The 27,965-nt window shown below is 26.7% G+C and overlaps 4 protein-coding genes across 4 annotated transcripts; 2 read left to right on the top strand and 2 right to left on the bottom strand.

Annotated features, from left to right (window-relative positions):
- The first annotated feature begins 2,351 nt into the window (after positions 1-2,351).
- LOC101492465 (beta-1,3-galactosyltransferase pvg3) lies at positions 2,352-3,829 on the top strand. The gene has a single exon (XM_004507786.4). It carries the CDS (start codon positions 2,497-2,499, stop codon positions 3,433-3,435), a length of 939 nt encoding a protein of 312 aa, XP_004507843.1. The 5' UTR covers positions 2,352-2,496; the 3' UTR covers positions 3,436-3,829.
- A 2,981-nt stretch (positions 3,830-6,810) lies between these two features.
- On the bottom strand, positions 6,811-7,626 carry LOC101492124 (uncharacterized). The gene has a single exon (XM_012717905.3). It carries the CDS (start codon positions 7,511-7,513, stop codon positions 7,124-7,126), a length of 390 nt encoding a protein of 129 aa, XP_012573359.2. The 5' UTR covers positions 7,514-7,626; the 3' UTR covers positions 6,811-7,123.
- Positions 7,627-13,387: 5,761 nt separating this feature from the next.
- On the top strand, positions 13,388-19,828 carry LOC101491610 (4-coumarate--CoA ligase CCL1-like). Its single transcript, XM_004507784.4, has 5 exons — positions 13,388-14,482; positions 15,626-15,821; positions 18,277-18,490; positions 19,149-19,251; positions 19,545-19,828. The coding sequence occupies exons 1-5, from the start codon at positions 13,463-13,465 to the stop codon at positions 19,668-19,670; spliced, it is 1,659 nt and encodes a 552-aa protein (XP_004507841.1). The 5' UTR covers positions 13,388-13,462; the 3' UTR covers positions 19,671-19,828.
- A 6,026-nt stretch (positions 19,829-25,854) lies between these two features.
- Positions 25,855-26,325, bottom strand: LOC101504854 (zinc finger protein 2). The gene has a single exon (XM_004508180.4). It carries the CDS (start codon positions 26,323-26,325, stop codon positions 25,855-25,857), a length of 471 nt encoding a protein of 156 aa, XP_004508237.1.
- Between the last annotated feature and the right edge of the window lie 1,640 nt (positions 26,326-27,965).

The following is a 27,965-nucleotide window of genomic DNA, read 5'->3' as shown; positions in this document are numbered from 1 at the left end:
GAGAAAAAGTGTGAGAGGTACGATGAAATAGAAAGATTTTGTATATATTTTTTAAATTTAATTCATCCTACATGAGTGTAACAGACAGTGTAGAATATTTTCAACCTCTTCTAAACATAACAACTAATGCAATATTTTTATTTTTGAAATGATAATTTACATTAGTAATGTTTTAACCAATGTAAAAAAATAGTACACGATGTCACCGTATACTTTTTGTATCGGTTAAATGGACAACTGATGTGAAAAAAGATAGTTTTAATTTAACAAGTATCACCACATTTTCTTGTACATTGGTTGTTCATCCAACCATCGTAAAAGCCCGTCATGGAATTCTTATCTTCCACACAGTATAGATGTTTTTCCCATATGGTATAAATTAATTGATCTATTTAATATGGTTGGTTAAATTGAACTTGGAGTGTAGTCTCCCAATAATTATTTTGTAACCTATAAGAAAAATTCCAATTTATTTATAAAAAAAATACATTATATATTTCCTTCTAAATTATAATTGTGTGATGTGAGATTTGTCTAAGATATAAAAATTAAACAAATAATTTGATAGACTCAAAATTTTAATTGAAATAAGTAAAAAAAAATTATTTTTTATGTTTTTTTTTTAATGTTTTAGTTCAAATTAAACTTAATCAAATAAACCAAGCGTCTAATGATTAAATATAGTTTTATGACAGTTAAAATCAACGATCTATATTTGAACGAAACCTTTATATTTTATTTCACACTAATGTGTTGTGTTTAAGTATTTTTTTAAAATTATTTATATGTTATTTTAACATACGTAGTTTATGTACTTGTTTCATAAAAAAAAAGTTTATGCAATTATTTTAACAATATAAAAAATATAGCGTTTAAAAAAATTGGATTTTATAAAATGACTGTCTTAATTTTTTTAAATGTTAATCCAATTAAATCAAATCAAATCAACATGTTTTTTTTATCGGTTTTGTTAGAAAATTATGAGAAAAATAGTAAAAATTCATCCAAATGACGTACAGATTTTCTCTCTCCAAAATAACGAACTAAATTGATATGTCATGCTCGTAGTTCTATCTATCCCAAACTTGTACAACTTTTCAGTATAATTCATTATTCCTCTACTGTTATGTTTGCAAATTTTGCATATTCACATTACAATTTTATAACTTAAAACTTTAATATACAATAAAGTATTATATTTAAAGTTATCAATTAAAATTTTAAAAGTTTGACACTCCAAAATTTTTGTTCCAACTTTACTACTAAGAGTGTCTGAATTATTTTTTAAATCATAGGTGAAAGACAATAATAAAAAGTTAAGAATAACAAAGATTATGATATTTACGTTTTAAATACCTAAAAATTTACTATAACTTACACATTTTAAGGTGAAATTAATTAAGCTGGTGTCGGTAGAAAACTAATGTCCAATAAGACCAAACTTAATTACGATTATAGTTAGTACTACATTTTAACTAGTCAATGGTGTTACTTGCATCACAGTCAAGCTAGGATGGCGTGATTTATGTCCACGCCTTATTTGTTCATGCAAATATGCCTAATTACGAAAAGTTGACCAAACCACTTTACATCCAAATCACGCGAGCGAGACTCAAAATATTGCTGCAGCCAGCATTTAGGTTCAACTCCACCTTCTCAATACTCCCTTCACACGCCAGTGTTCAATTAACTAATAATTAGTAGTTAATGAAGTTGCCCCACATCAGGCACATATTATGGATATACTACTTTGAAACACCCAAACAAACACTGATCCCTATTAATCTAGTTATATCATCACAGTATATTTCTCTCCACCTTTTAATCAATTTAATCAAATTTTAGTTAGTAATTAACCGTTTGATTTCTAAAGAAATTACAATCTATTAATTGAGAGTTCAACTAAAAATTTAAGTAAAGTTTAATCTATAACTATTTTAATAATAATTTAAACTATGTTTCTTCTAAAAGAGTTGTTTTTAATCAAAATTCATTAATTAATCTTAATTTTTATTTAATATTTAATAATCTTTTTTATTTATGTTAAAATTAGTTTATTAAAAACGTTACTTTGTTACATGACACATTAAACAATTGGTTCACTTTAAATAATTAACAAACGATCAATTAACATCGAATTGATTTGAAATATTAAATTCAAATTTTATTCATCTTTATATACTTTCCTATTGAATTCACATTACTAGAGTTTATTTCCCGCAAAAACTGAAGGATTAAGAAAAGAAAAAATTAAACACATTAATTATTGTAAAATGAATATACTTATGAGATCACACTTTTCTTGCAAGTCAAAAGGGAAAGGGAAATCCCAATAAGACGAAAATGAACACCAATGCGTTACCTCTAAGAAACTTCAGAAAATTTATAATTATTATCACATCGTCACCACTCAGATTCCCAAACTTCCATGCACTGCTTCGTTCACATTCATTTTTCTTCTCTTTTTTACATTTGTAAAGCTTCAACAGCAACATAATGGTGGTGGTGAAATCCTCAAAGCCAAACCGTAAACATTTCATGCTCTATTGTTTCATATCAATCTTCTTCCTCTGCATACTAGCCTCCATAAACGAACTTCGATTCGACAACCTCGTAAGTTTCGGTCGATGCTCTCTCTCAAACTCTTCTTCCATTTCAAACAAACAACAACAAGAAATCAGAATCCTCATCGGAATTCTCACACTCCCCGACCAATACCTCCGACGCCACTTCCTCCGTCTCGTATACGGAACACAAAATCCCGAAGGCGCAAAAATCGACGTAAAATTCGTCTTCTGCAACCTCACAAAAGAAGAACAAAAAACCACAATCGCCTTAGAAATCATGCGTTACAACGACATCATAATTCTGAACTGTACAGAAAACATGAACAAAGGGAAAACCTCAACATTCTTCACGACTCTCCCTTCGATTTTCAACGAAACAGTAAAAGGACCAAATTACCCTCCCTACCATTACGTTATGAAAGCTGACGACGACACTTACGTGAGGCTCAATAGTTTAGTGAAATCATTAAAACCGTTACCGAGCGAGGATTTATACTATGGTTTCGTGATACCGTGTGGAAGCATGGACCCTTTTAAACACTATATGTCTGGGATGGGGTTTTTAGTGTCTTGGGATATTGTTGAGTGGATTCACGGTTCTGATATTCCGAAGAAACACGTGGAGGGTCCAGAAGATAAGGTGTTTGGAGATTGGATGAGGTGGGGTCGTAGAGGATTAAATAGGTATAATGCTAAATGGGCTATGTATAATTATCCTGATCCACCTTCGGTTTGTAGTCATGACCTTGTGCATGATACAATTGCGGTTCATTTGTTGAAGAATCAAGAGAAATGGGTCAAGACACTTAACTTTTTCAACCACACTGCTCCTTTGATGCAATCCAACTTGTATCAACATCTATCTTAGCTTGATTAGTCTTTTTTTTTTATTTACCTAATCTTTGCTATTCAACATTATTTTAGTTTATTTTTTCATATATGATGAAATAATACCACAAAGGTTTTACATAGCAGTTGTGCTGTAGCGATTCTTGATATTGGAGAGAATTAATCGCAGCTGATTCAGTCGCAATTGTTGGTTTATTAAAGTTTTGGCAATATAATATACTGTTATTTTGCGGCTTAAGTTGTGGTTGGGTACTTCTATTTAAAAATCCTCAATATGATATGAAATTTAACTTAAGGTCTTAATGAGTTGTTGTTATTGTGATATTAAAAATGGTTTGATTTTGGGTGTGTGCAATTATAACATTGTTGGGTTATTTAGATGTTGATACAATACAAAGGCGATTATTTAATTAAAAAAATTTAAATTTAATTTTTATGTAGGGTCTGATTGATTTGAGAGAAATAAGAAAGATAGAGTAATATCAAACTCCGTTAGCAGAGAAGTTGGGGAGAGAGACCCAAATCTTGTGGGACTTACGCATTTTGAATTTCTTCTCTAACTTGCGAAGAAAGTAGAAAGACATGTGCTTATTTCTTTATTTGCCTATCTTGCCCTTGTGTTTTGCCCATTGGGAACACGTCTTTACATTCTTAATCTTTTCATATAATAAAAATCATCATGGAGTAAAATAACTTTACTTATGTTACTTTTTGCATATCCTTGGCACCAGTGCATCTATTCTGTAGCATTTATCTAGTTCTCTCGTTAAAGATACTGTTGGAAGATATCAAATTCTAATAAGATTACTAAGTATTAACACATTATTCAATTATTTACTAGATTTTAATTCTATTATTATAATTGAGAAATATTTATGTTAGAGTATTAAACGTTTTTCGTTTTAAATTAAAATAGATACTCACGGCCACAAACAAGTATGAAAAAAAATGTAACATTTATGTACACACTCATAAAACAATTAAATACAATTAAACAATCAAAATAAAATAGACTAAAATAAAAATAGGGGCATTTTTGTTGATATATATCATATCATCATTTCTCTTTTGTCAATTCCATATCATCATTTACTCTTCAACAAATATTGTAATTATAATTTTTATAAACAAATGTTAATAATCAATAATGTTAGAAGAAAGTAAATTTATTAGTAATGAAACTAAAACTTTAAACCTCTTTCATAAAATTTATTGAAAAGATGGATATTATTAATTATTGATTATTGTTGTGAAATGTGAAAGAAAATGGAGGAAACTTTGAGGCTCACACTTCGTTGTATATGTAACTTAAAGATAGGTTATCTATTTGATTGTATCTTGTTTCATACATTCAAGATGAGTTTGTGATTTTGTGACTCTAGTGATTAAATGGGTATTTTTAGAGCTCTTATCTATTCTTTTAGAGTAGATTTTGAAGAAGAAGACTACTACAATTTATTTTTTAAGATCAGGTCATGTGACTTTTTATTAAATAGAGTAATCCGTTAAAAAAAAAAACACTATGTACTTAGAAATTTAGTTAATCCATTAAGATGAACCTCTCGTTAATGTTGTCAAACTTAAAGTTGATGTGTCATTCATTCGAGATCAGATGGTCATTTCATAAAAATATTTTATTTGCATTATGAGAAGTGATATAAATAATTTATTTTTTCTCAACATTTACTTTTTTATTAAGTGAAATTCATATGCGTCTCCCACTTTAAAAATAGGTCCCACCTGAAATGGTGAGATCCATATGGATGACAAACAAGTTGAAAAGAGAGTTTATTAACACTCCTATTTGTAAGATTGATATGAGAAATGTCTTGCAAAACTAATGAGTGTTGTTTTGAGAATGCAATTGGTTAAATATATATGCCGTTGATCCATACTACTTTTGATACACACTCCAGTCATATTATTCGTATGATCCAAAATTGCTATACTCCCATTTATATTTTTAATCCTATCCTCAATGGAATTTTTTTGGCCTCATCGGACTCTTAGATTGACTCAATGGAATTTTTGACCCACACTCATTGGAAAACAAATTATTGTGCGGATGTTCTTGCTCTAAGAGGTCATTATATGAATTTTTCATTATATATTTTAGATGTCATTTCAATTAATATTAGTTTACTATTCGACATACACTAGAAGAAAATCATTAATTTGTGGCGTCTAAAAGTCCTCACAAAATAGACAATTTGTGACGACTTTAACTTCCACAAACGGTGGATTTAATCAACTTTATCATTTGCGGCGACCTAAACTCTCACAAATGCTAACAAAAAACACTTGTGACCGTTTTAACAACTATAAAAATTTGTGGTTGAGTTATTTGAGTATGTTTTATGCCACCACAAATGTGTTTATTTTATCTGTTTTTTCTCTTTGCATGGAGTTTTTGACCACTACAATATTTATAATATAATCAATTATAAATTATTTTTATAAATTATTTTAAAGAGCCTATAAAAATATGCTAAGAATAGAGTGGAATATCTAAATCTAAGTCTAAACATGGTACAAAAGAAGCTCGTGTGGCAATTATAAGAGGTCAAAGTATATTTAAAAGGATATGTAGTTAAGATAGCAATTTTTTTTTTATATATTTAACAAGTATTCTTTGACTCATTTTCTATACTTTACTTTCAATAAATGTTTCTTTTTTATGAGTAGGATCTGATTCTATACCAAAAGTTTACAACACTCACATAACCAGTCACTTGCTTTAGACCTTGTGGTAAATCAATAAATGTGAATTTTTATTAAATAACATGAATATAATTTAAAAATACTTATCCTTTATTTAACCACATTTAATGTATTTAAAATAGTCAAAAATAAACACCTTTTAATTAATATTATTAATTATTAATAAGGAATATATTTAAAAAAAAGATAATAGATGTATTTAATAATTTAAAATTGCATTGATATTTAGGGACAAAACTTTTTTAAAGATGACTTATATTTAAGAAGAAGAAAAATATTGAACAGATGTGGAGTAGACTATGTAAGAAATAAAATAGAGAATAAGAAATAATTGTTAATAATAGTAATTTGATAGTCATTTTATAACTACCATATACAATATTTGAATTTTATTTTTGATATTATAATGTCAATTCCTTACCACTAAAGTAGCACTATAAAGATAATTACAAACATTAATTTATGTTAAAACCTTAACATTTGAATGTGTAAAAATGTGACCTGCTGCTTTTGTTACACATCATGATAAATTGAGGTGTGTAGATTTGTAACTTTTAGATTGGAATGAGACAACTATAAATGCAATTTGATATATTTCAATAAATATTATTTTTTTGTTCATGGACAATTGAGAAAGATAGAAACACATGGTAGAGAACGTAGCTACAAACACTTAACAAAAACATATTGCATAAAAATAAAAATAAAACTAACAAAACATCAAATTAATGTTCCCTACATGGGCAGAAACATTTGATATGATAAATTAGAAATTCGAATTCAGTTATCCTTTTTAAAAAAATAATCCCTCCTCTATAATCAAATCACTATGAAAAAGAAAAAGAAGAAAAATAAATTAAATCAACAAATTGTTTTTACATGTTCTGTCACTAGAGATCCTTTCATCCAAAAAAAAACCCAAAGTTCTCCATTGTATCATCAATCGATTAACCAAAAAAACAGAACAACATATATTCAAGGAAATGTCAATCCAGAACTATGTTGTTCCCTCCAATATAGCGTAGCTGCAACGAAATATGTCTCTCTAATCGAAGTTGCCGTTTGAAATTAGCAATGAAAATCTCCGATCTCTTATCAATGTCATCCTCATCATTAGGAAAATTTATGGTTCTCTGAAGACAAGGCGATGAAGAAACAGAACCTTCGGAATCCGTTTCATCGGAAGAACACATAATCAAACCTGGTCGATCGTTGAAACTGAGACGGTGTTTGCTTAAAGAACCATCGCAAAGAATGTTTGCGACGTCCCACTTGTGGCTGAGCATGGTGAAGCTTATAAGAAGCTTTACTTTTTGCACCACCGTTCTTAGGCGGTTTAATAGAGACTTGCTCTGTTTATGATTGTGGCTGCTCATGTTGTAAAAGAATCAAAGATTGAAGAGTTGTGTGCAAAGGATTTTTTATTTATTTTTACTAAGTGTGCAGAGGATTATTATTATTGTAAATGTGTGAAAGATTTATTTATTTATAGGAATTAGTAGAAGATTGAGTGTTTGAATATATTACATTCACTAAAAATATTAAATTAAAGGAAATTTTGTATATTAAACTATACAAAAACTTGACGGTTAAGGAAAGTGGTGCTAGAAAAGGGAAATTTCGTGTAGAAATGGATTACCGTGTTAACAACACGGCTACAGTTTGAAAACTTGGTCCAATTATTAATTAATAGTATATGATGACCAAAGTTTGACTGTATCATATTTTATTGAAGTGGCTAGATTTTTTGACAGCTTGATGAGTACTTAGCATGAAGAGTACAAGGTACGCATTAATTGAAATAAATAAATTACTCTTCAATCTTGTAAGAATAGGTCAAAATATTTTTTAATTTTTCTGAATTAAGAAAATGTATCTAAAAATTTTAAATGTAATTTATTTGATTTATTAATTTTAATATTTAAAGAATATAACAAGACTCATTAAATGAACACATCGTTCACATTAATTCAATTCACTAGAGACTAATTTGTGAATGGAATTTAGATAAATTATCTAAAAAATACATTTATTTATTTTTGATTAAAAAATTATATCAATTCATTTGAAATCTAATTAAGGTCGGTCTAAAGATGAAGTCACTAAAACAATTGTTGTTTTATGTCTTTATAAAAAATTAATTTTTTATTTAATATAAATGTCTCCATTTTTTTTATACTTAATAAAATTATTCATTTATTAATATTTTTAAATCCAAAATTAATATGTCTACAATTTCGAGTTCATATTCAAACAAATAAAATCCTTTACAATGGACAATGCATACTAATTTATTCAAGCTTCCATGTATGGTTAGTAAAAGTTTCATTTACTTAATTCAAATTAGCAAATATATTTCAGACTGTTCTCATTTCTCTTTAAGCTTGCTTATTCAGATTAAAAAGGTTATAACATCGTGATAAGCGGATACGGGTAATGGGATCTTCGCATCAAACAATAATGCACGGTTCTATTTCTTTTAATTACAAGAGTAATTTCTTGTAAATACAACTAATATGATAGCTGCACATGTATATTTGATAACTTAAGGTACATAATTAAATTTGGGACCTTTTTACTTCTCTATAATTAATGTAAGAATTCCGTTGTTAAACTTTAAAAACTAACAAAAAAAAAAACAGAGTATCCATTATATATATATATATATATATATATATATATATCCCACAATTTAAATCATTTTTACCAAATAAAAATATGTCAATAATAAAATATAGATAATTTTATTAAAAAAATATGGTTTATTTTACAAAATATCCTTTATTAATATTATGGAAAAGATACATTACAAGAATTAGAAAAAAAATAAAGAGTAATAAAGAATTTAGAATATGATAAATAAAAATATTTATTTCTTTTTTTGGTGAACAAAAAATATTTCAGTTATATTATAAAATATATTAATTTCTTTTCCTAACATGAATTATATTATGTGACAAAATGAATATCTGTAATGCTTTTATCGTGGCTATTTGTTTCCTTCACCCTTCACCAAAAAAATGTTCATTCATCCTTTAACAAAAAAAAAAATTGTCTCCTTGATCACCGTAAAAAAATTAGGATAAATAGATAAAATATTTAAAATTAAATATTTAAACTAATTTTTTATTTGAAGTTTTTTTTTTAAAATAATTTATAAAAAATGTTATAAAAAATAAATATTATAAAATTTAATTTCAAAAAAATCAAAATGAACGGCCTCTAATAATTGTTGAAATCCTCTTATCCACGTGCAGAATGTGTTACTGCCATATAATATGGATATTCAAAGCGAAAAGGTTAAATTTGTTTCCACAAAATATATGAATTTGTCAATATACGAAAGAGAAAAAGTTTAACTTGTTTCCACAAAAAAATATTAATTTATCAACGAAAGGGTGGAAAATTAGGATTCCCATACCTGTGATGTTGTTTTCTCCAAAACATTTGATTTGGCCAAATAGTATTTTAGTTCTTTTTTCAATTTTGTGTGTTGATTCATTATTTACTACATAACTAATTGCGTGGGGTATTTGTTATGTTTCTTGTTTGGTGAAAAACATATATTTTTTACCGGAGCATTTTTATTTTCCTTTCAATATTTTTAGTGTGTTTGACAGGAACACAACTTTAGTTGTAGTGGCTAGCTATAACATATATAAATATATATGTATGGTTGAAATAGAGTTTTTTATTTATTACAATCGTATAATTATTTAATAATGTTTATTTTATCACAAGTTTATAATGTTTTTTAAGATGCTAATTTAAAAAACTATTGATTTTATAGTTTATAGTATTTCATATTTTTCTTAATTTTATTCTTGTTATTTTAATCAAAAAATATTAAATTTGAATTAAAAATATATCTTTATATTATTTTATATTTATATTTAACTATTTATTTTAACCAACATTTTAAATTCAATTAGCATACTTATTTACTATCTGTTATTAACTAAATTATTCTATTCCTCTATATATTCATCAAAATATTTGAGTTACAATGAACACAAAAAAACATATTTATTTATTTTTTTCTATATATATATATAACATCATAATATAGTTTTTTATTGAAGACAAAACTATACTAGGAGTTGTTTAATTTAATTACAATTTTTAAATAAATTATTTTTCTTATTAACATAATCATTTATATTCAAAAACATCAATAAATCAGTGTGAATTACATTTTTTTATATATGTAAAGTCAAGAAAACTGTTAATTTATAATTCTAAAAATTTTTGTTGATCGTTGTTAATATTTTAAATGACTTTTAAATATTGATTATTAGTAGAACAAATTCATCTTAAAATTATACTCATGTGTGCATAAATAAAAGAAATACAAGTTAACAAAATGAAAAAACAGAAAATAGATCCACCTTATTCAATCATTATATTGAAAATTCAAAATTACAATTTACATAAAAGTTACTGTTAATGATTAACTTAAATTAGGATATAGAAAAATAGATAGAGAAACACAAAAGTGTATCTATACACTATTAATTAATAAAGCATGCTTTGTTGGAAGCCTATTTTTGTGAAATGGGCTGAATAGGTTAAAACTAAATTAAATTCAAACTAGTCACAAGGCCCATTTATTTATTGGGCTTGCAATCCAATCCATAAAATATTAAGAGGTTTCTCTTCTTGTCCTCTAATTTTTTTCTTCCGATTTCAACTATTTTCAGATTAACCTATCAAGATATGATTTATTCAAATAGACCAATTAAAATATGTAAATATTAATTTATTTATTTTTTTAATAATTTTTTCCACATTTAAATATGTTTTAAGGTGCAAAAAAATTTTAAAATAATATTTTACATATCTAGATTAACCAATTCATAAGTATAAAAATTTATAATTAGTATTTATATTTCTAGATTTAATTTGAACAAACTCTGGTTGAAATAATTAATCTAAGGTTTAGAATTGTTTTTTTGTTGTTGAAACTTTTCATACTGTGGAGGTGAGATAAGAAACTCCCAAAATACTAAGGATATGTGATATAGCTCTTCAAAATAGATAACGTACTTGGTCTTATTCATGTGCCCCCAACAAATAGTGGTCAATACCGTGACGAAGAATTAACACTAGTGTTGACTATGAGACATTTTAAATGTTGTTGTTTTGTTGCACAAATTCAGTGGTTGTCCCTATCTCAACAACTAAAGATGTAATGATGCATAAGGTTAAGATGAGATATTGTCGTAGTACTTTAGTCACCTACAACACACCTACAAATTTAATGGAGGAAATGATTTCGTGTACTGAATTCAAATTTCGAATTTTATATGATTCCGTAGGTACATTAATATAATTACGTGACAAACAATTGCCTTTCAAAGTTGGTAGAACAAAAGTTTGAAATTAAAGAAATATTACGTTCATTTCAAATAATCTTTCGATCATTTTACTTATATTATATTAAGAAAACTTTATAAATAAAAGAGATATAATATTATTTTTATTAAATATTAATATATTAATAATTTTATAAATGTATAAATATATAAATATATAAATATATAAATATATAAATATATAAATATATAAATATATAAATATATAAATATATAAATATATAAATATATAAATATATAAATATATAAATATATAAATATATAAATATACAAATATATAAATATATAAATATATAAATATATTAATAAAATATATTATATTAAAAATAATATAAATTAAAAGATGTAACTGAAAACAAGTATATTAAAAATTAAAAGAGTTAATTATTTTGTGACAACATTATTTTATAAATTAATCAATAATTTTAGAATGAAGTATTAGTTTTACGTTATAAATTAAGTTACGTTAATTTTTATTTTTTTCGGCGAAATCATTATTTTCCTGTTTTAATTGTTGATTTAAATATAAAATACCATTTTATTTTTATTTTATTTCCATAAATAATTGTACTAACATGAAAGTGTACATGAGTTATAAAGTGGGTTGAAAGACTTGAAGTGATAACGAGGTTATGAATTAACTCATCTTTTTAATAAAATTAATTACGACTAATTAAAAAATGTAGAAAGTGTATCATATAATGGTATGTCTTACCTGAAACTTAGTGATGTAACTTCTACATTTATGTGTATTGGGACGTGTTATCACAACAGTTCTAAATATATACTACTTTTTTCTTTATATACAAATTTTGATGATTAAATTATAAAAATTAAAAAATTTAGTTATACTATTAAATATGTTGGACATTTAAAATATTTTACTTGTTTACCTTCAAATAATAAAATGATATTATGCATAGATTTAAATCACAGGGAATAAAAGTGAATTCTACATGCAATTTAATCACTATATTTTTTTATTAAATTTATTTGCTAATATTGTTGATGTTATACTATATTTTACAATAACCAATTAATGGCAAATAATTTTATCATAGTGATGCACGGGTACCACATTAGTTATTAGATACACTAAAAATGTACAAAAACATATTTTAAATAGAGGAAATTCAATAAAAAGTGCATGTTACTATCTTTACATACGAGACATTGTTTTATTGATATCAATTTAATAAAAGTAAAAAGTAAAAAATGAAAAAGTTATCTTTAAAATTTAACATGTGGAATTGATATTAATTAAGATATTTAAAGTCTCAATAAAAAAGAAAATAAAGTTGATAATTTATTATTTTTGTTCTATAATGACTTACATATTTATAAAAATAATATTTTAAAAATAGACGACTTTTTAATTTTTAAAGTAATATTAATTACTTTTTTTTATTTATAGTTATACTCTTTAATTACTATTATTTATCTATTTTATATTAATAATGATAATAAATAACTCAATAATTAATAAAATATTATATCTCTTCTATTTATTCATTTTTCTTAAAGAGTGAAATATACAAACCACTCATTGATTGTGAAAAAGAGTATAATTTTAAAGAATGTTGTTGGCGATTATTAAAGTTTAGACTATTAGATAAATTTAATTTAAATAGTTATCTACAGCGCAACATCTAGAATTTGGCTTCAATAAGGTATTAAAACTTCCAAATTATATTTATATGATCGGTGCAACAGCACTCCTGGAGCACAAAAGCGAAAGGAGATAAAGCAAGAGATAGTGGAGTAGAAAGAAATACCACTAAATGACGTCCTTATGATTCCATTCATAGTAAAATGATCCTGTCCTTGTCCCAACAACTACAAATGTTAACATAAATCTAAAATCCTTATATAAACACTTAATTGATACCTCCATTTCAAGCAAACTTAGGTTAATCAAATTAATTTACTCCTCCTTCTCCTAATAGCAAAATGTCACCATCTCCGCCACAACAAGAAGAAGAATTCATATTCCGTTCAAAACTCCCCGACATTCAAATCCCAACACACCTCCCATTACACTCTTACTGCTTCCAAAACCTCTCTCAATTCCACAACCGTCCATGCCTAATCAACGGCGACACCGGAGAAACCCTCACCTACTCCGACGTCCACCTCACCGTCCGCAAAATCGCCGCCGGTCTAAACAGTACTCTCGGAATTAATCAAGGTGACGTCATCATGCTCGTCCTGCGTAACTCTCATCAGTTTGCACTCACCTTCCTCGGTGCTTCATACCGCGGCGCCGTCGTCACCACCGCCAATCCATTCTACACCTCATCGGAACTCGCAAAACAAGCAACCGCAACGAAAACAAAACTCATCGTAACTCAATCCGCATACATAAATAAAATCAACGAATTCGCGAAAATCAATAAGATCAAAATTGTGTGCACTGATTCATCCCCGGCGTCGTCGTCGGATGAAGAGAGTGTTGTGCATTTTTCTGTTTTAACAAACGCTGATGAAAAGGACGCACCTGAAGTGAAAATAAGTCCAAACGACGTCGTTGCGTTACCGTTTTCTTCAGGAACTTCAGGTCTCCCAAAAGGTGTTATGTTAACGCATGAAAATTTAGTTACGACGATAGCGCAGTTAGTTGACGGTGAAAATCCTCATCAATACACTAAGTATGAGGACGTGTTACTGTGTGTGCTACCTATGTTTCATATCTATGCGCTCAATTCGATTTTACTGAGTGGGATTCGATCGGGTGCGGCGGTGCTTATTGTGGAGAAGTTTGAGATTACTACGCTGTTGGAATTGATTGATAAATATAAGGTGACGGTAGTGTCGTTTGTGCCACCTATTGTTTTGGCGTTGGTTAAGAGTGGAGAGTCTAATCGATACGACTTGTCGTGTATTAGGGCGATGATAACTGGTGCTGCTCCAATGGGAGTGGAACTTGAACAAGCTGTCAAGGATAGGCTACCACAAGCCATACTTGGACAGGTCTGGTGGCATGTCTCTTTATTTATTATTTTCTTTGGAAAATACTTTTATACCTATTTTTTATTATTTTTTTGGACTAAATTTTATTCAGACATCGTGTTTTTTCCCCAATTGTTTTCATTTACTCCTTTAAGATTTATTTTATAAAATTTATATTTTATTAAAGATTTTTTCTACTTTATTTTTAGGACTTTAATTAATATGTATCATTGACATAAACAAACATTACATTTTACTACATAAATATTAATGAGAACGTACATTAATTTATGAACTATTAGTAAAAAAATAAAAACTAATGAGATATTAAGATGCACATGTATAAATTTTGTATACATATACCTATTTCTAATTTAAAAGCTACTATTAGGAATAACTTTTTAAAATATAACGTGTTCAAAAATAAGAGAAGATTTAAAGGTACTTCCAATACTTATAGCTAAATGTAAAATAATTTATACATCAAATTAAATTTGTTTTGCATAACCTATCTTTAAACTAACAGTATAATCTTAAATTATCTTGAGTTAAAGATACGTCCTTTGATTAATTGGACATGATCGAGTGAGATTATTGATGGGTTAATAACAACTGATATTTTAACATTTTAAGCTAGTACGTAGTATATTTAGTTTTGTGGCAAGAAAAATATCACAACTAGTTATTATATTTTGTTGGTTGTATACGATTATATTTTTTTTGGCTAAATTTGGATTGATTTTTAGTTACAATTTATAAGGATCACTACATTGTGTCTCAAATATTTTTATATTTCACATTTATACTTTTGATTTAATTAATATTTTATTTTTTTAATTTGTATATTAAAAATTTCATTCTCAAATTTTGATAATAATTGATTCAACAAAAAATTGCTCAATCATATATTAATATTTGTTTGTATGTTGTTTAATATTGTATTCATTTGATATTATAAAAATAATTTAATATAAAAGACTTTTAATTTTATTATTATAATTAATTTCTAAAAATATAATTTGGTTTAATACATCATAAACCAGCAAAGCATGATTTCAATATCATAAACCAAAAATAATTTCAATTTAAAACCTTAAAATCTACGGGTGTGTTTGTACGATAAAAATAAATAAAAAAGTGAATTTAATTAGATAGTATATTCAGGGATATGGAATGACGGAGGCAGGACCACTTTCAATTAGCATGTCATTTGCAAAGGAAGCAATGGGGACAAAACCTGGTGCATGCGGGACCGTCGTAAGAAACGCCGAGATGAAAATCGTTGACACAGAGACCGGTCATTCCCTTCCAAGAAACAAACCCGGTGAAATTTGCATTAGAGGCACAAAGGTTATGAAAGGTATAGTATAAATTACTAGTATATGCTATATACTCACTTTACTCTTATAGATAGGAGAGCAAGTTATCATGCATGTTCGTTATGGAAAACTACCAATTATCTTATAAGAATAAGAGAAAGAAAATATAATCCACTTTGTTCATTTGTCATAATTACACTTTAGAGTTTTTATTATATAAAAAAAATCATGTGCCCATAAGTGCAATTCAAGTGTGAAATTCAAAGTATTTGATGTGTTGGATCGTGAGTTTCCAACCATTAGTGTATGTGAATATGTGATTTTCGATATTATTATTTTAAATTCAAATTTTGAAGTTTTATATTTTAGTTTTTTTTTTTTTTTTAATTGTGAGTGGGGTGGTTGAATTTGGAGCAGGATTTGATTGTTTATTGCAATCACTGTGAAGCTAGCAATCAATTGCCTTGTCTTTCTGGCAAGAAAAAGCAATTGCCTTATGTTTAGAGTATAACTATTACTAATTTGGTGATGATGTGGTGGGGACAGTGAATGTGGCACTCTTTGCTATGTGCTCTCACTCCCACAGTCATGCTCCAAGGGAAAGCGGCTTTACCCCGACACACCATTTACAAATCTTGAGGATTCGTTGTTACATTTTAAGTTTACATTTGTTTGTTGCAGTTTAAAAAAGCTTAAAATCCGATAAATAATTTAAAAACTAATTTCGTGACAAGTTGATTATAATAGCTTTTAAATAAAAAATTTATAATTAATCTTAAAAAATTGCTTATACTATTATAAACAAAAAACAAAATAAATTTATAATATATTTACATTTTTTATTTTACAATCGTATATATAACTAAATTATATAAAAGGTATTTCAATTTTAAAATTAAGAAAATATTCGATTTAGATCTTATGAAGAAAATTTATATGCATGCTTTTATTCTTATTCATGAATTCAAAGTGCTGCCTGATGCGTAGTGCACAATTGCAATGTTTTTCCGGTCGTTAAAGGTGATGTGTGACGGTGTCTAACATACAAGTACTAAAATTGCATAATTAATGTTCGTGTGGTAGCAATTACTTGTTTATGAAATTATCGGTGGACACGTGTATATCTTTTGGACAGAGACAATAAAGTAATAGTTATCATAGTTATGAAATAATGACGATGTTTTATAAAGAGAAAATAAAATGTTAAATAAATGTAAAAAGTAGATATAGAAATAATAATATTATTCTTAAATATACTTTTCAAAACTTGATAATATTTTTTTAAATATATTTTATTTTAAAATATAATATTGTCTAGGTTAGGAGGTTTCATCTGATAAATAAATTTCAATTGACCTATATTGTAAAATTCTTGAAGTGGTTGATATATTGTGACAAATCCTCTCTCCTAGCTCGTTGAGATTTTTTTTTTACTATTTTCTCAATCTAAAATAATTGTAATATTTTTAAAAATATTTATTTTAAAATAATAATTATTTAATTTTTAATACAATTTTAATTAATTTATTTAATTATATATTATAATTAATATTATTTATAATATATTATTATCTACTTTATATCTATAAAAATGAAAATATATCCATAGTTAATATAAATAATCTGATTAATCACAATTCTTAATATGCCTAAAACAATCAACTATTATTTAAACAGGAGGAGTGATATATGTAGTGACATGACTTCCATTGCGTGTAAAGTCTCTATAGTGTAGTAGTCACAATTATTTGGTGAAGTCTCTATGCATTTGGTGAAGCTGAAGTCGACGTCATTATAAGTCCAAGTGGTCCCAATTCTTCGACCATACGACGAGTATCTGGTCCCTCGGTTTCAAAATCACTCTTATTTAATGATTTTTGCAAACCTATTAAATGTAATAATAGAAAGAAAAAATAACTCATTTTTATCAATTAACTATTTTTTTTAAGTTGTGTTCATAATAATAATTATAATATAATATAAAGAAATAACTAAAATTTTATTAAAAAATTAAAAAATAATTTTTATTTAAAAATAATTTTTTGTTGTTAAAGTAATATTTATTATGAGATGATAATTAACATTATCTTTTGATAATTACTTTTGTATGAAAATAGATAATATTGTATTACTCTATATACGGTTGTATTTCTTGTGTAGACTTTTCTATTTTATTTTAATTTTTATGTTTGGAAACAAGTCTTCGTAATTTAGAATTTTGTTGAAACATAAATAAAATATAATTAAGAATTGTTTCAGTTAATATTAAAATTTAAATTTTTTAAAACAAATTATTATTAATTAAAATTTATTAACAACTAAATTGAAATTATTTGCTATAAGTGTTTGAGACAATTTATAAGAAATATTTACAAAAATAGCTTACAACTATGTATAGAAAAACATTTTACTTAATTAAGTATAAAAATAGCATATGCATAATCGAATATTTAATATTTGTTTTTCCTTAAGACTTAGATTTGTGGTTGTCATCAGGATATCTAAATGATCCAGAGGCGACAAAGAGAACTATAGACAAAGATGGATGGCTGCACACAGGTGATATTGGTTTAATTGATGATGATGATGAGCTCTTCATTGTTGATCGGTTAAAGGAATTGATTAAATACAAAGGATACCAAGTTGCTCCTGCAGAGCTTGAAGCATTATTGATTTCCCACCCAAACATTTCTGATGCTGCTGTCGTACCGTAAGTGATTGGTTACATGTATTACTTTTCAAACCCAATTAGGCCGGTTAATTAGCTCAACAAATCATTGACCTGAAATGGTTAATAAATTAATTTTTTAATCATTTTATAAAATCTTAGTTTGAATTATGATTAATATAATCATTTATCAAACTTTATTACAATGGGACATTCTTATGTAAAATAAATAACATAAGACTTAAAAAAGTAAATAAAAATAATTAATTTTTGTTAAATTTAAGTTCGAATTGAGACTTTAATGAATCATAATCGTTAAATAATTAAAAATATTTTACTTTAATCATATTTATTTAAAAAATTAATATAAGTGTTATGATGCGTCGTAAATGTACAACTTTTTAGATGTAGGAAAATTAGACTCTTTTTATTTTTATTTTTTTATTTCACAATTGACTATGATGTATACTTTTATCATAAATATTGCAATGTCCACAAGAAAACTATCCTATATATTGATATACATAAAACAGGGGGGGGAAACTAACAAAAATAGAGAAAAATTACAAAATGTTAGAATGAGGGATATTTTTTCATTTTTTTTTTGTCACAAAATTATATATATTTATAGTTGACTAAACAGTGATTTATAAATGAGCAAAATGACTAATGACATTGACAATGCTATTGGATTCGGCAGATTGAAAGATGAAGCTGCGGGAGAAGTCCCAGTTGCATTTGTTGTAAGATCAAACGGTTCAAAGATAACCGAGGATGAAATCAAGCAATACATTTCAAAACAGGTTATCTTTAATTATTATTACCAAATTAGTAGTAGATTTATTTTCTTGTTACGTGTGAATGTGATCAAGATTCAAGAGTTTGAGGATCAGTTTAAAATTGCTATTAAAATGCGATACTAATGTCTTGAGAAATACATAGTAGACCCCAATAAAAAAAAAAGGAATTATTTGAATAAATATATAATATATTTGATATAATAATCATAATCAAACTAGCAAATTTTAACTAACTTATAACTACCTATCACCGACTCTTAAGAACGTTAAACCTGACGGGAGTGTATTTGGTGCAGGTTGTTTTTTACAAGAGAATAAACATTGTTTTCTTCGTAGACACTATTCCTAAAGCGGCTTCAGGGAAAATTCTGCGTAAGGAATTAACTGCAAGACTTAACGAAGGTTTGGTGGTGGCCACTTAAGTCCGTGTTGTGTTGTGTTGTTTGTTAGCGAATATATGCAAATGCAGCTACATGCATTAAGACAAAATATATTCAAAACAATATTAACTATGTGTTCTCTGCAATATCTGTTTCTGTGTGTGAATATACTCTATCTGAAATTCGTTTTCTGATGTGCATATTGAATCATCTATGCAGCTTCCTTTTGTGATTAAGGAAAAAAACAAAAAATATCAAACTGCAGTGGTACTACTACTTATACCTAGAGCTGTCAACAAAGCCTCAAACTATTAAGTCCTTTAATTTTTTTTCTATTAAACTCTTAATATTAGGCCCTCTGTAATATTGAGATTTTTTTTAAAAAAAAAAATTTAAAATTTATTATTTTTTTAAAAAAAAATTGTGAGAAAAATAAATAAAAAATTCTCAAAAAAAAAAATCAAAATTATTTTATCGATGAAAAAAAAAATTATTTCTCAAAAAAAAAAAATTTATCAAATTTTTTTTAATAAAAAAAATTAATTTTTTTTTTGAAAACGTGGGCCTATAGGCCCACTAAGCCCCCAAAATTTTAGGAGGTTGGGCTTACTTCTTGGGAGCCTTTTAAATTACAAATTTTTTTTTCTCTCCAACATGTGGGTTGAGACCAATAATTAAAGGGTTTGTCAAATTGACAGCTCTACTTATAGGTGACAATTTTATGAGGCCAATAAATTTGGGCCTAAGCCCACTTATTAAGAGGGCCTAAAAAACTTTAAAGATCAGAAAATGGGTTTTGTACCGTGCACCCTTCCACTTGTACCTCTCACCCCCTCATCATCAAGGAAAATTCCAAATTGCCCCTAATATTATTAGTAAAAACCCCCAAAAAGATTCTTTTTTTTTTTTTTTCGTCCATTTTATTCGAAAGTTTGAATTGTCCGAATTACATTTGCAAACATTCGAACCTTTGAAACTTTCGAAATCCAAAAGTAAGATAAATTTCAAAACTTTGAAATTTTCGAAATATTAACTTTCTAAATTTCGAAAGTTTTCATGAACATGAAACTTTCGAAGTTCATTTTTTCCCAAAATTTTGAAACTTTCGAAAGTTTCCATGAACATGAAACTTTCGAAATGTAGAAACTTTCGAAACTTTCTGACAATCTGAAAGTTTCGAAATATAAAATTCAGAAGTAAAGTTCGTCAGTTTGGAAACTTTGCTATTCATGGAAAGTTCCGAAATGCATTTTTATTAGTAATAAATAGTAATTAATTCATAATAATAAATTTATAGTAATAAATAGTAATATATTTATAGTAATAAATTAATAGTATTAATTTTGATATCTAATTTCGGAAGTTTTTTTTTTCAGATTTTCTAAAAATGAATTGAAAATTTCGAAAGTTTGGAATTTTTTGAAACTTTCGAAATTGACTTACTTCGAATGTTTCAAATTTTTGAAAAATATGTGTTTCGGAAGTTTCACAATCATCCCAATTTTCGAAATTTCCTGAAAATTTTCATTTCGGAACTTTCATATTCAACGAAAGTTCCGAATGATATGTGTTTCGGAAGTTTCAAATTCTTCCAAACTTTCGAAACTTTCTAAAAATGTTAACTTCGAAACTTTCATATTCATCGAACGTTTTGAAATTGGTAATTATTTCTGTAAAATTATATTTCAAAAGTTTCTAATTTAACAAAAGTTCCGAATAGATAATAAAACTCACTTTTAATTATTTCGAAAGTTTAAAACTTTCGAATATTAAGAAATTTTTTGTAAGTTTCGAAAGTGGGGGTGAGAAAAGAGAGTGATAAAATAAAAAGGGTAAAATAGTCATTAGAAAAAAATGAGGGGGTAGGAGGTAAAAATAAATGAGTGCACGGTACAATTCTCTCAGAAAATTTTATTTTGTGATTGTTCATTCAATCCTTCATTTTAACATATAGAAAAAATATCATCGAAATTATACTTTAGGTAATATTTTTATCCAATTTTTAACTACTGAAAACTCCTTTTTGTAAATTACCATATTTTTTAGGGGGATTAACAGCACCTCCTATCTCGTCTACATAAGTTGCCAAATAGAAAGTTTAAGATTTAAAATTTGATCAATTCCAAATCTTCGATCCAAACTTATTTGAGAAAAAAAAAAATTTTTATAAGAACAAAGAATAAATTATTTTTAGAAATTCATTTTTGAAAATAATTTTTTTCTAAAAAAATAATTTATCATGGCAAAAAAATAATTTTTGTAAAAAATGTCAAAAAAATATTTTCTCTAAAATGCTTAAATGGTTTTTTTTTTTTTAATCTCATCTTCAATACTTTAAATTGATGAATTCAGACATATTAATTAGTTCTTTTGAGAATATAGAATGGTAAAAAAAGAAACTATAAAAAATTTATATTTCTGGGATTATAAGATCTATAAAATCCTTAAGTCCATAAAAAAATAATGATATAATGAGTTGAGTTTAAAAAAAACTCTCAATAGAGATTTATAGTAAGGACTTATTAAATGGAGTTTGAGAACATGGAGCTTATTTGAGCGTTCTAGTCCTACTCAATAGTCCTATTCCTCTCTCCTGCTCTGCTCTTAATAAATTTACTACTTATTGTTTGAATAATATATCTAATCTACATACATGTATTATTTCTCCTTTTATTTTATTAGTAAGGAAATATTGATTTTATCTTTTATGTTCTTTTAATCGTTTGGTCGTGATTTACATTCACTAAAATATTTTTCTTTCTTTATAAAAGAAAACACGAGTATGTGTTAATTTTCTATGAAAAAAAGTATTTGTTAATTTTCTATAAAAAAAAGTATGTGTTAATTTGCATTTTTTTTTTTCCTTTTCTGCAGCAGTGTAACATTTCATTCTTAATGGACAAATGCCGCAAAGTGCAGCAAAATAATCCACTACTAGGCCCAATACAAGGAGTAAGAATTATTTGGACTTTTTGATATATCTGTATAACTTTTTATAAAGCTACATAAATGACTACTAATATAAGATTATAACTAATTCATTTTAAAAATGTGTAATTGCATATCATTTATACGCTCAAAACTTAGTAATAAAACTTTTTACTTCTTTTTAAAAATTTGGAGATGATCTATACTCCAATATTACTGCAAAATATTAGATCAAATCTTAAGCAATTAGTTGCTCCTCATTATAGTGCTAAACAATACAACAACAAAACAAATCACATATTATATTTTTATGTATTTGGTCTAATTTATTTTTGCATAATTTTTTTTTTACTCACAGGTTCCTAGAAGTAATTTTATTTGAGATTCGTAAATGTAGACATTTTTTGTTACAAGTATTTAAATTTAGATTCATTATATTGTAAAAATCTAATTTGTACCGATAGACTAGTCCTGTTGATTATTTTTACATAATTTACTTATAAAACAATGGACGTCATTTTTTATAAAACAAAATTCAGGTCTTATATTATTTATATTCGAGATTTGGATTTTTTTCAATATACCACATTAAGCCTTGTGTGTGGATAATTTGATAGGTATATTTTGAATGGATAGAATGTGATATCACAATTGATTTTTATTATGTAGAGAAAATAAGAATTTTAGATGGAGAAATTAAGAGAACATTACGAAGGATAGAATTGACATTAAAGGGTAGCATTCAATAAATAATTAGTAAATTCATATTGCCATTACCTTTGAATTTGGAGGAATAAAGAAGTGCACAATGATCATGTCTTTCAGGCTGGGTGAAGCGACGGGGCTAGCCAGAGTGGCTTGCATGCAAGGTGTGGTGGTTAATTTCATGCGATATAGGTCTAAGGGTATATTTACTAAAATTACTGTTTTAAACTTAAAAAATAAAAAGATTTTTGTTTAATAAAAAAATCTTTAAAAATAATACTAAAAAATTTAAAACTAATGTCGTACAAAATTAATAATATTAATTTAATAAATAATTTTTTATTATAAAATATCTAAAACATAGTTTTTCATAAAAAAAAAATATCTAATAATTTTAGTAAAATATCGTTTTAGGATCTAAAAGATCTCATATTTAAATTCGTCTTAGATCTCTGCTTGGACCGACCATAAATTCATGTATCCAATGATATTAGAATATGTGGATTTTACAAATGTATTGGTGATAGTAGTACTGTCTTTATTGTTAATATGTTTAGGGGTTCTTGAAGGGTTTAAGAAGACGAGTCAACAAAGTTTTATAAAAATAGAGGTGATTAGGGATTTTGAGAAAATCATTAAGAGCATTAAATCATGTGGTTAGATTAATGTTTTTGATTGCAGTTGGTTAGAGAGATTAATGTGTGTCATTCTTATCTTGAAGTCAAAATCTATACAAATGGACTTGCCAATGTTAGAGTCATCGGTGGTACAAGTTTGATCTTTTATGATAGATGTCTGACTATTAGTAGCATTAGATAAATAATTGTTACTGATACTATTAAAATTTCGAATCCTCGTTTATTGTATTGTTGTAGTATCTTTCTATTAGATTTATACCCTCTTTATTTTATATTTAAAAGTAACACTTTCACGACAAAATTTTTTGTATACTACTCAATACTTAAAAAAAATCAAGAAACAAATATAGAAAATTATTCCCTAAAAATTAAGTTGGAATTTCGACCTTGACTCTAAATCAGCGGACTAAATCTTCCAATGGGCTAAAGTAATCACAAGCGCATACAAAACCCAAATTTTGCATATATAGTTGAAAACTTGAGATAAAATAAAAATACAAATAAATGACATGCTTTTTTTGTGTGCTTAAAAGTTCAAAATGACATGCTTGAAAATTCATTGATCTCAAAAGACGATGGAGATCCTAATATATATATATATATATATGACGACTCTCTTGTTGGGTTAACTAGCATAACTTTATATGTTGGTAAGGGACTCTAATTTCATAATATATGTGTTTGTGCCTTCTTTTACTAATTATATCCACAACCACTATCACGACATTGCATGTCAAGAACTATAAATGTCTTTTTGATGGAGACTTAATTACTAATTCATGGCAATCTAATTAATAATTATATGCAAGTACACAACAAATTGGCATCTTTAATTTCTTCCAACAATACCATGTGATTAACTCTCGGTCTCAGAAACCTTAGTGCACAGACCAAAAGGAAACTCTCTGTATTAAATGGTTACTAATTTCTGCATAAAATCACAATCAAATTAAACCCAACCTATATATGCATTATGCACTAGTCACCAACATTGTAGCATAATCACTCCATTTTAATTCCATTTTTGTTTCAAATTTTTAATTGTTCCTCTGCTGCACCCTTTAGTCACGATTTCTTTCCAATGTGTGACATCTATCTTACTCACCCTTTGGTACTCTAACAATTTCCTGTCAATTAATCAAAAAGACTTTTGATATATGGATAAGTCATCAATAAGGTAAACCATCAGGGCTTTGATGTTAGATTACGAGAGTACTCTTAAACACAGTAAAGGTCATCATAGTGGTCTAGGACTAATTACACATGCAATTTAAAGTTTTAAACATTAGATCATTTGAGAAATTTAAGAGCAATTCCACACGGGATTTGAACACTGAATATATATGTTTCTCAATATACATTATGATACTCAAACAATATATTTTATGATGCATATAAGGTATGAAAATCCTTAACACTTTGCATGAGATTATTGGCCTAATGAATCGCAGTACGAGAACAATAACAGACTAGATAGAAATTTTGATACTGCATCTCACCTAAAATCTTAAAGTATTGAATATATGTATCACAACTAGGCTATAAAACTATAATCACTGACATTTAAATCCAACAAGATAACTTGATATTTGATCATAATTAGAGTTACAAACTTACTGTACCTGCTGTACAATTATTTTATCAGAAACTAATTATCTCTTAAAAAACATATCAGATTTCAATAACATAAATATTCTGCCATGCTTACACTACAAAAACATAAAAAGAAAAACCATAAAGATAGAAACAGTCTTGAACACAGTAACCTATATATGTAACCTAGAACTCAGATTCCTTTACCTTCTTAGGAAAAACTGGCACAGTGGCAGATCCTGATCTTCTAAAAAGTAACACTTCAAATAATTGTTGCCAGAAGAATCATCCATTAATCTCTTCAAATTATCTTATATATAATAAAACTCGGGGATGCATTAATTGTTTCATTCAAATAAATTTCAAAGCCTTAGAGACAAGTCAAGTTGGCTAATATCTTCCTGAACATGTTCAGAATTACTAGAATTTCCATAACTGAACTCTTTTCTTCCACCATGTCCATAGTTTTGAAGATGAGCATGGTACTGTGAAGAAGAACTGAAATTTGATCTTTGTTCTGCAGGCTCAACATAAGAATAAGATTGCATGGCTGAACTAATCTCTCTGCTCTTCTTTGCAAGTGTTCTTTCAAGTTTGTGAGCATTTTGGTGTCCTCCTAGTGCTTGAGAACTGTAAAACTTTCTCTGACAATAGTTGCATGAGAATACCCTTGGAGTACTTTGTTCCATGGAACTAATAGGTGAAGATGAAGAGGATGAAGAAGATGGTTCAAGGAGAAGATCTAGATTTAGATGATTCTCCTCATCTGCTTGTTGGTTAATTAAGTGAAGAGAAGTATTAATATTGTAATTATTATGGTGGAAATTATTCATGGCTATTAAGAAAGAGATTACTAGTTGTAGTGGTTGAAACTGAAAGTGTAGTTATATATATTGAGTAGTGTGTGAAGAGTATAAGAAAGGTTCATTGTTCATTGTTCATTGAAGACAGAAATTAAAAAAGAAGGAAGGAGGGACATATATCTGCAAGATCAGTGGAGATCCGAAGAAGTTGTCGCCTTCATTAATGGCAGAGTTTGGATCCTTTGTCGGTCGATCGATCAAACTTTTTTATTCAATAATAATACTACATATAATTAACTATTAAGTAGTCTAATATAAGTGTTTATCCTAGCTACCTAGATATATATTTATATATAATCTAACTGATTTTAGTTAATGGTTGAAGGTGTCCCCATAGTAATATGATAAAAGAAAATTTATTAAATTAACTAACAATATTTAAAACACTCTCACAAGTGTTTGCATTAATAGATAAATAAGTTGTCTGTTACCAATTAAACAAAAAAATTGAATTTAATAATTTGCAGATTTTTTTTAGAGATGTTTTTATTTTATTTTATTTTTTTTATAAGAAACTATTTGCGTTTTGTTTTCCTAATGAATTTTTTTTTATAAGAAAATCATTTGTGTTTTTACATTATTTTAGATTGACATGCATTTTTCTAAAATTTGATAATTTTGCAATCCAAACATATTTATATTTATATTTTAACTTTTTTGTCTTTGAAAATGAGTGGATGTTTGATATTAATATAATTTAAGCACATTTTGGATTGTTTGTGACCCTTATCAAGAAGGAGTTTGAACTTAAACCATGCAGTGTTCCATCAGATTTCCTAATTTGGAATTGCAAAATGGGCAAGATAAACCCACCTTGACTAGACTAAATAATGAACATGATTGAAGACCAATTTTTTACATTTTGTCTTAAATCAAAGGTGTACTACACCTATGTTTCACTATAGGATTGGACAATAATCTCGTTTCAACGAGTTCCTCGGCTTAGTTTAAATAATATATGATTGTGCTCATTTATAGACTTCTTATGTGTTACGGCTTTAAATATATGTACATCAAGTGGTATACAAGTTATGTATACATTTATCAACAACAACAAAAAAGTCATGTATATTTGTCTGCCTATGTATGTACATGAACGTATTTATAAGTAATTAGTATAGAGGCTAATCATTTTGAGTTATAAATAAAAAGACAAACTATTTTGGTTTCTATTCAGTCAATAATGGTATTTGCTAAACAATCTTTAATTTCCATTGATGTTAATCTAATTTGTAATAGCGTGCATTTCAATTCAAACCCAACATAGAGCACGCAATAACTTGCCATGTAGGGTGATTTGGATCAGGAAAATATTAGTATATATCTTGAGAAATAAATAAATAGATATAGGAATGTGATAGATATCATAGAAAAAAAAATTGTTGAATGATTGTTTAAAAATTAAGTTGTATTATATATCACAAATTAAGTATATCACGAAACACGTCATATAATAAGTGTTGTTTTTTTAAAGAGTCATAGAACTGATGTTTTTATTTATTAAGAGTTCAATTTTTAAGACCACGTATGATCTCTAAAATATATGGGACTATCTAACATCCACCAGTATATACAAAGTTACACACTTGAGGGTAAAACACTATTTATTA

The sequence above is a fragment of the Cicer arietinum genome, chromosome 7 (assembly GCF_000331145.2).
Source record: "Cicer arietinum cultivar CDC Frontier isolate Library 1 chromosome 7, Cicar.CDCFrontier_v2.0, whole genome shotgun sequence".
Lineage (NCBI taxonomy): Eukaryota > Viridiplantae > Streptophyta > Magnoliopsida > Fabales > Fabaceae > Cicer > Cicer arietinum.
Note: the sequence above shows the minus strand (reverse complement) of the source record. Positions and strands in the feature narration are given on the sequence as shown.

What these genes read in the sequence shown, in the direction of transcription:
- LOC101492465 (XM_004507786.4), top strand. Translation starts at nt 2,497, where the DNA reads ATGGTGGTGGTGAAATCCTCAAAGCCAAACCGTAAACATTTCATGCTC.
- LOC101504854 (XM_004508180.4), bottom strand. Translation starts at nt 26,325, where the DNA reads ATGAATAATTTCCACCATAATAATTACAATATTAATACTTCTCTTCAC.
- LOC101492124 (XM_012717905.3), bottom strand. Translation starts at nt 7,513, where the DNA reads ATGAGCAGCCACAATCATAAACAGAGCAAGTCTCTATTAAACCGCCTA.
- LOC101491610 (XM_004507784.4), top strand. Translation starts at nt 13,463, where the DNA reads ATGTCACCATCTCCGCCACAACAAGAAGAAGAATTCATATTCCGTTCA. An exon ending in CACAAGCCATACTTGGACAG is followed by an intron (nt 14,483 to 15,625) that starts GTCTGGTGGCAT and finishes TAGTATATTCAG; the next exon opens with GGATATGGAATGACGGAGGC. An exon ending in AGGCACAAAGGTTATGAAAG is followed by an intron (nt 15,822 to 18,276) that starts GTATAGTATAAA and finishes GGTTGTCATCAG; the next exon opens with GATATCTAAATGATCCAGAG.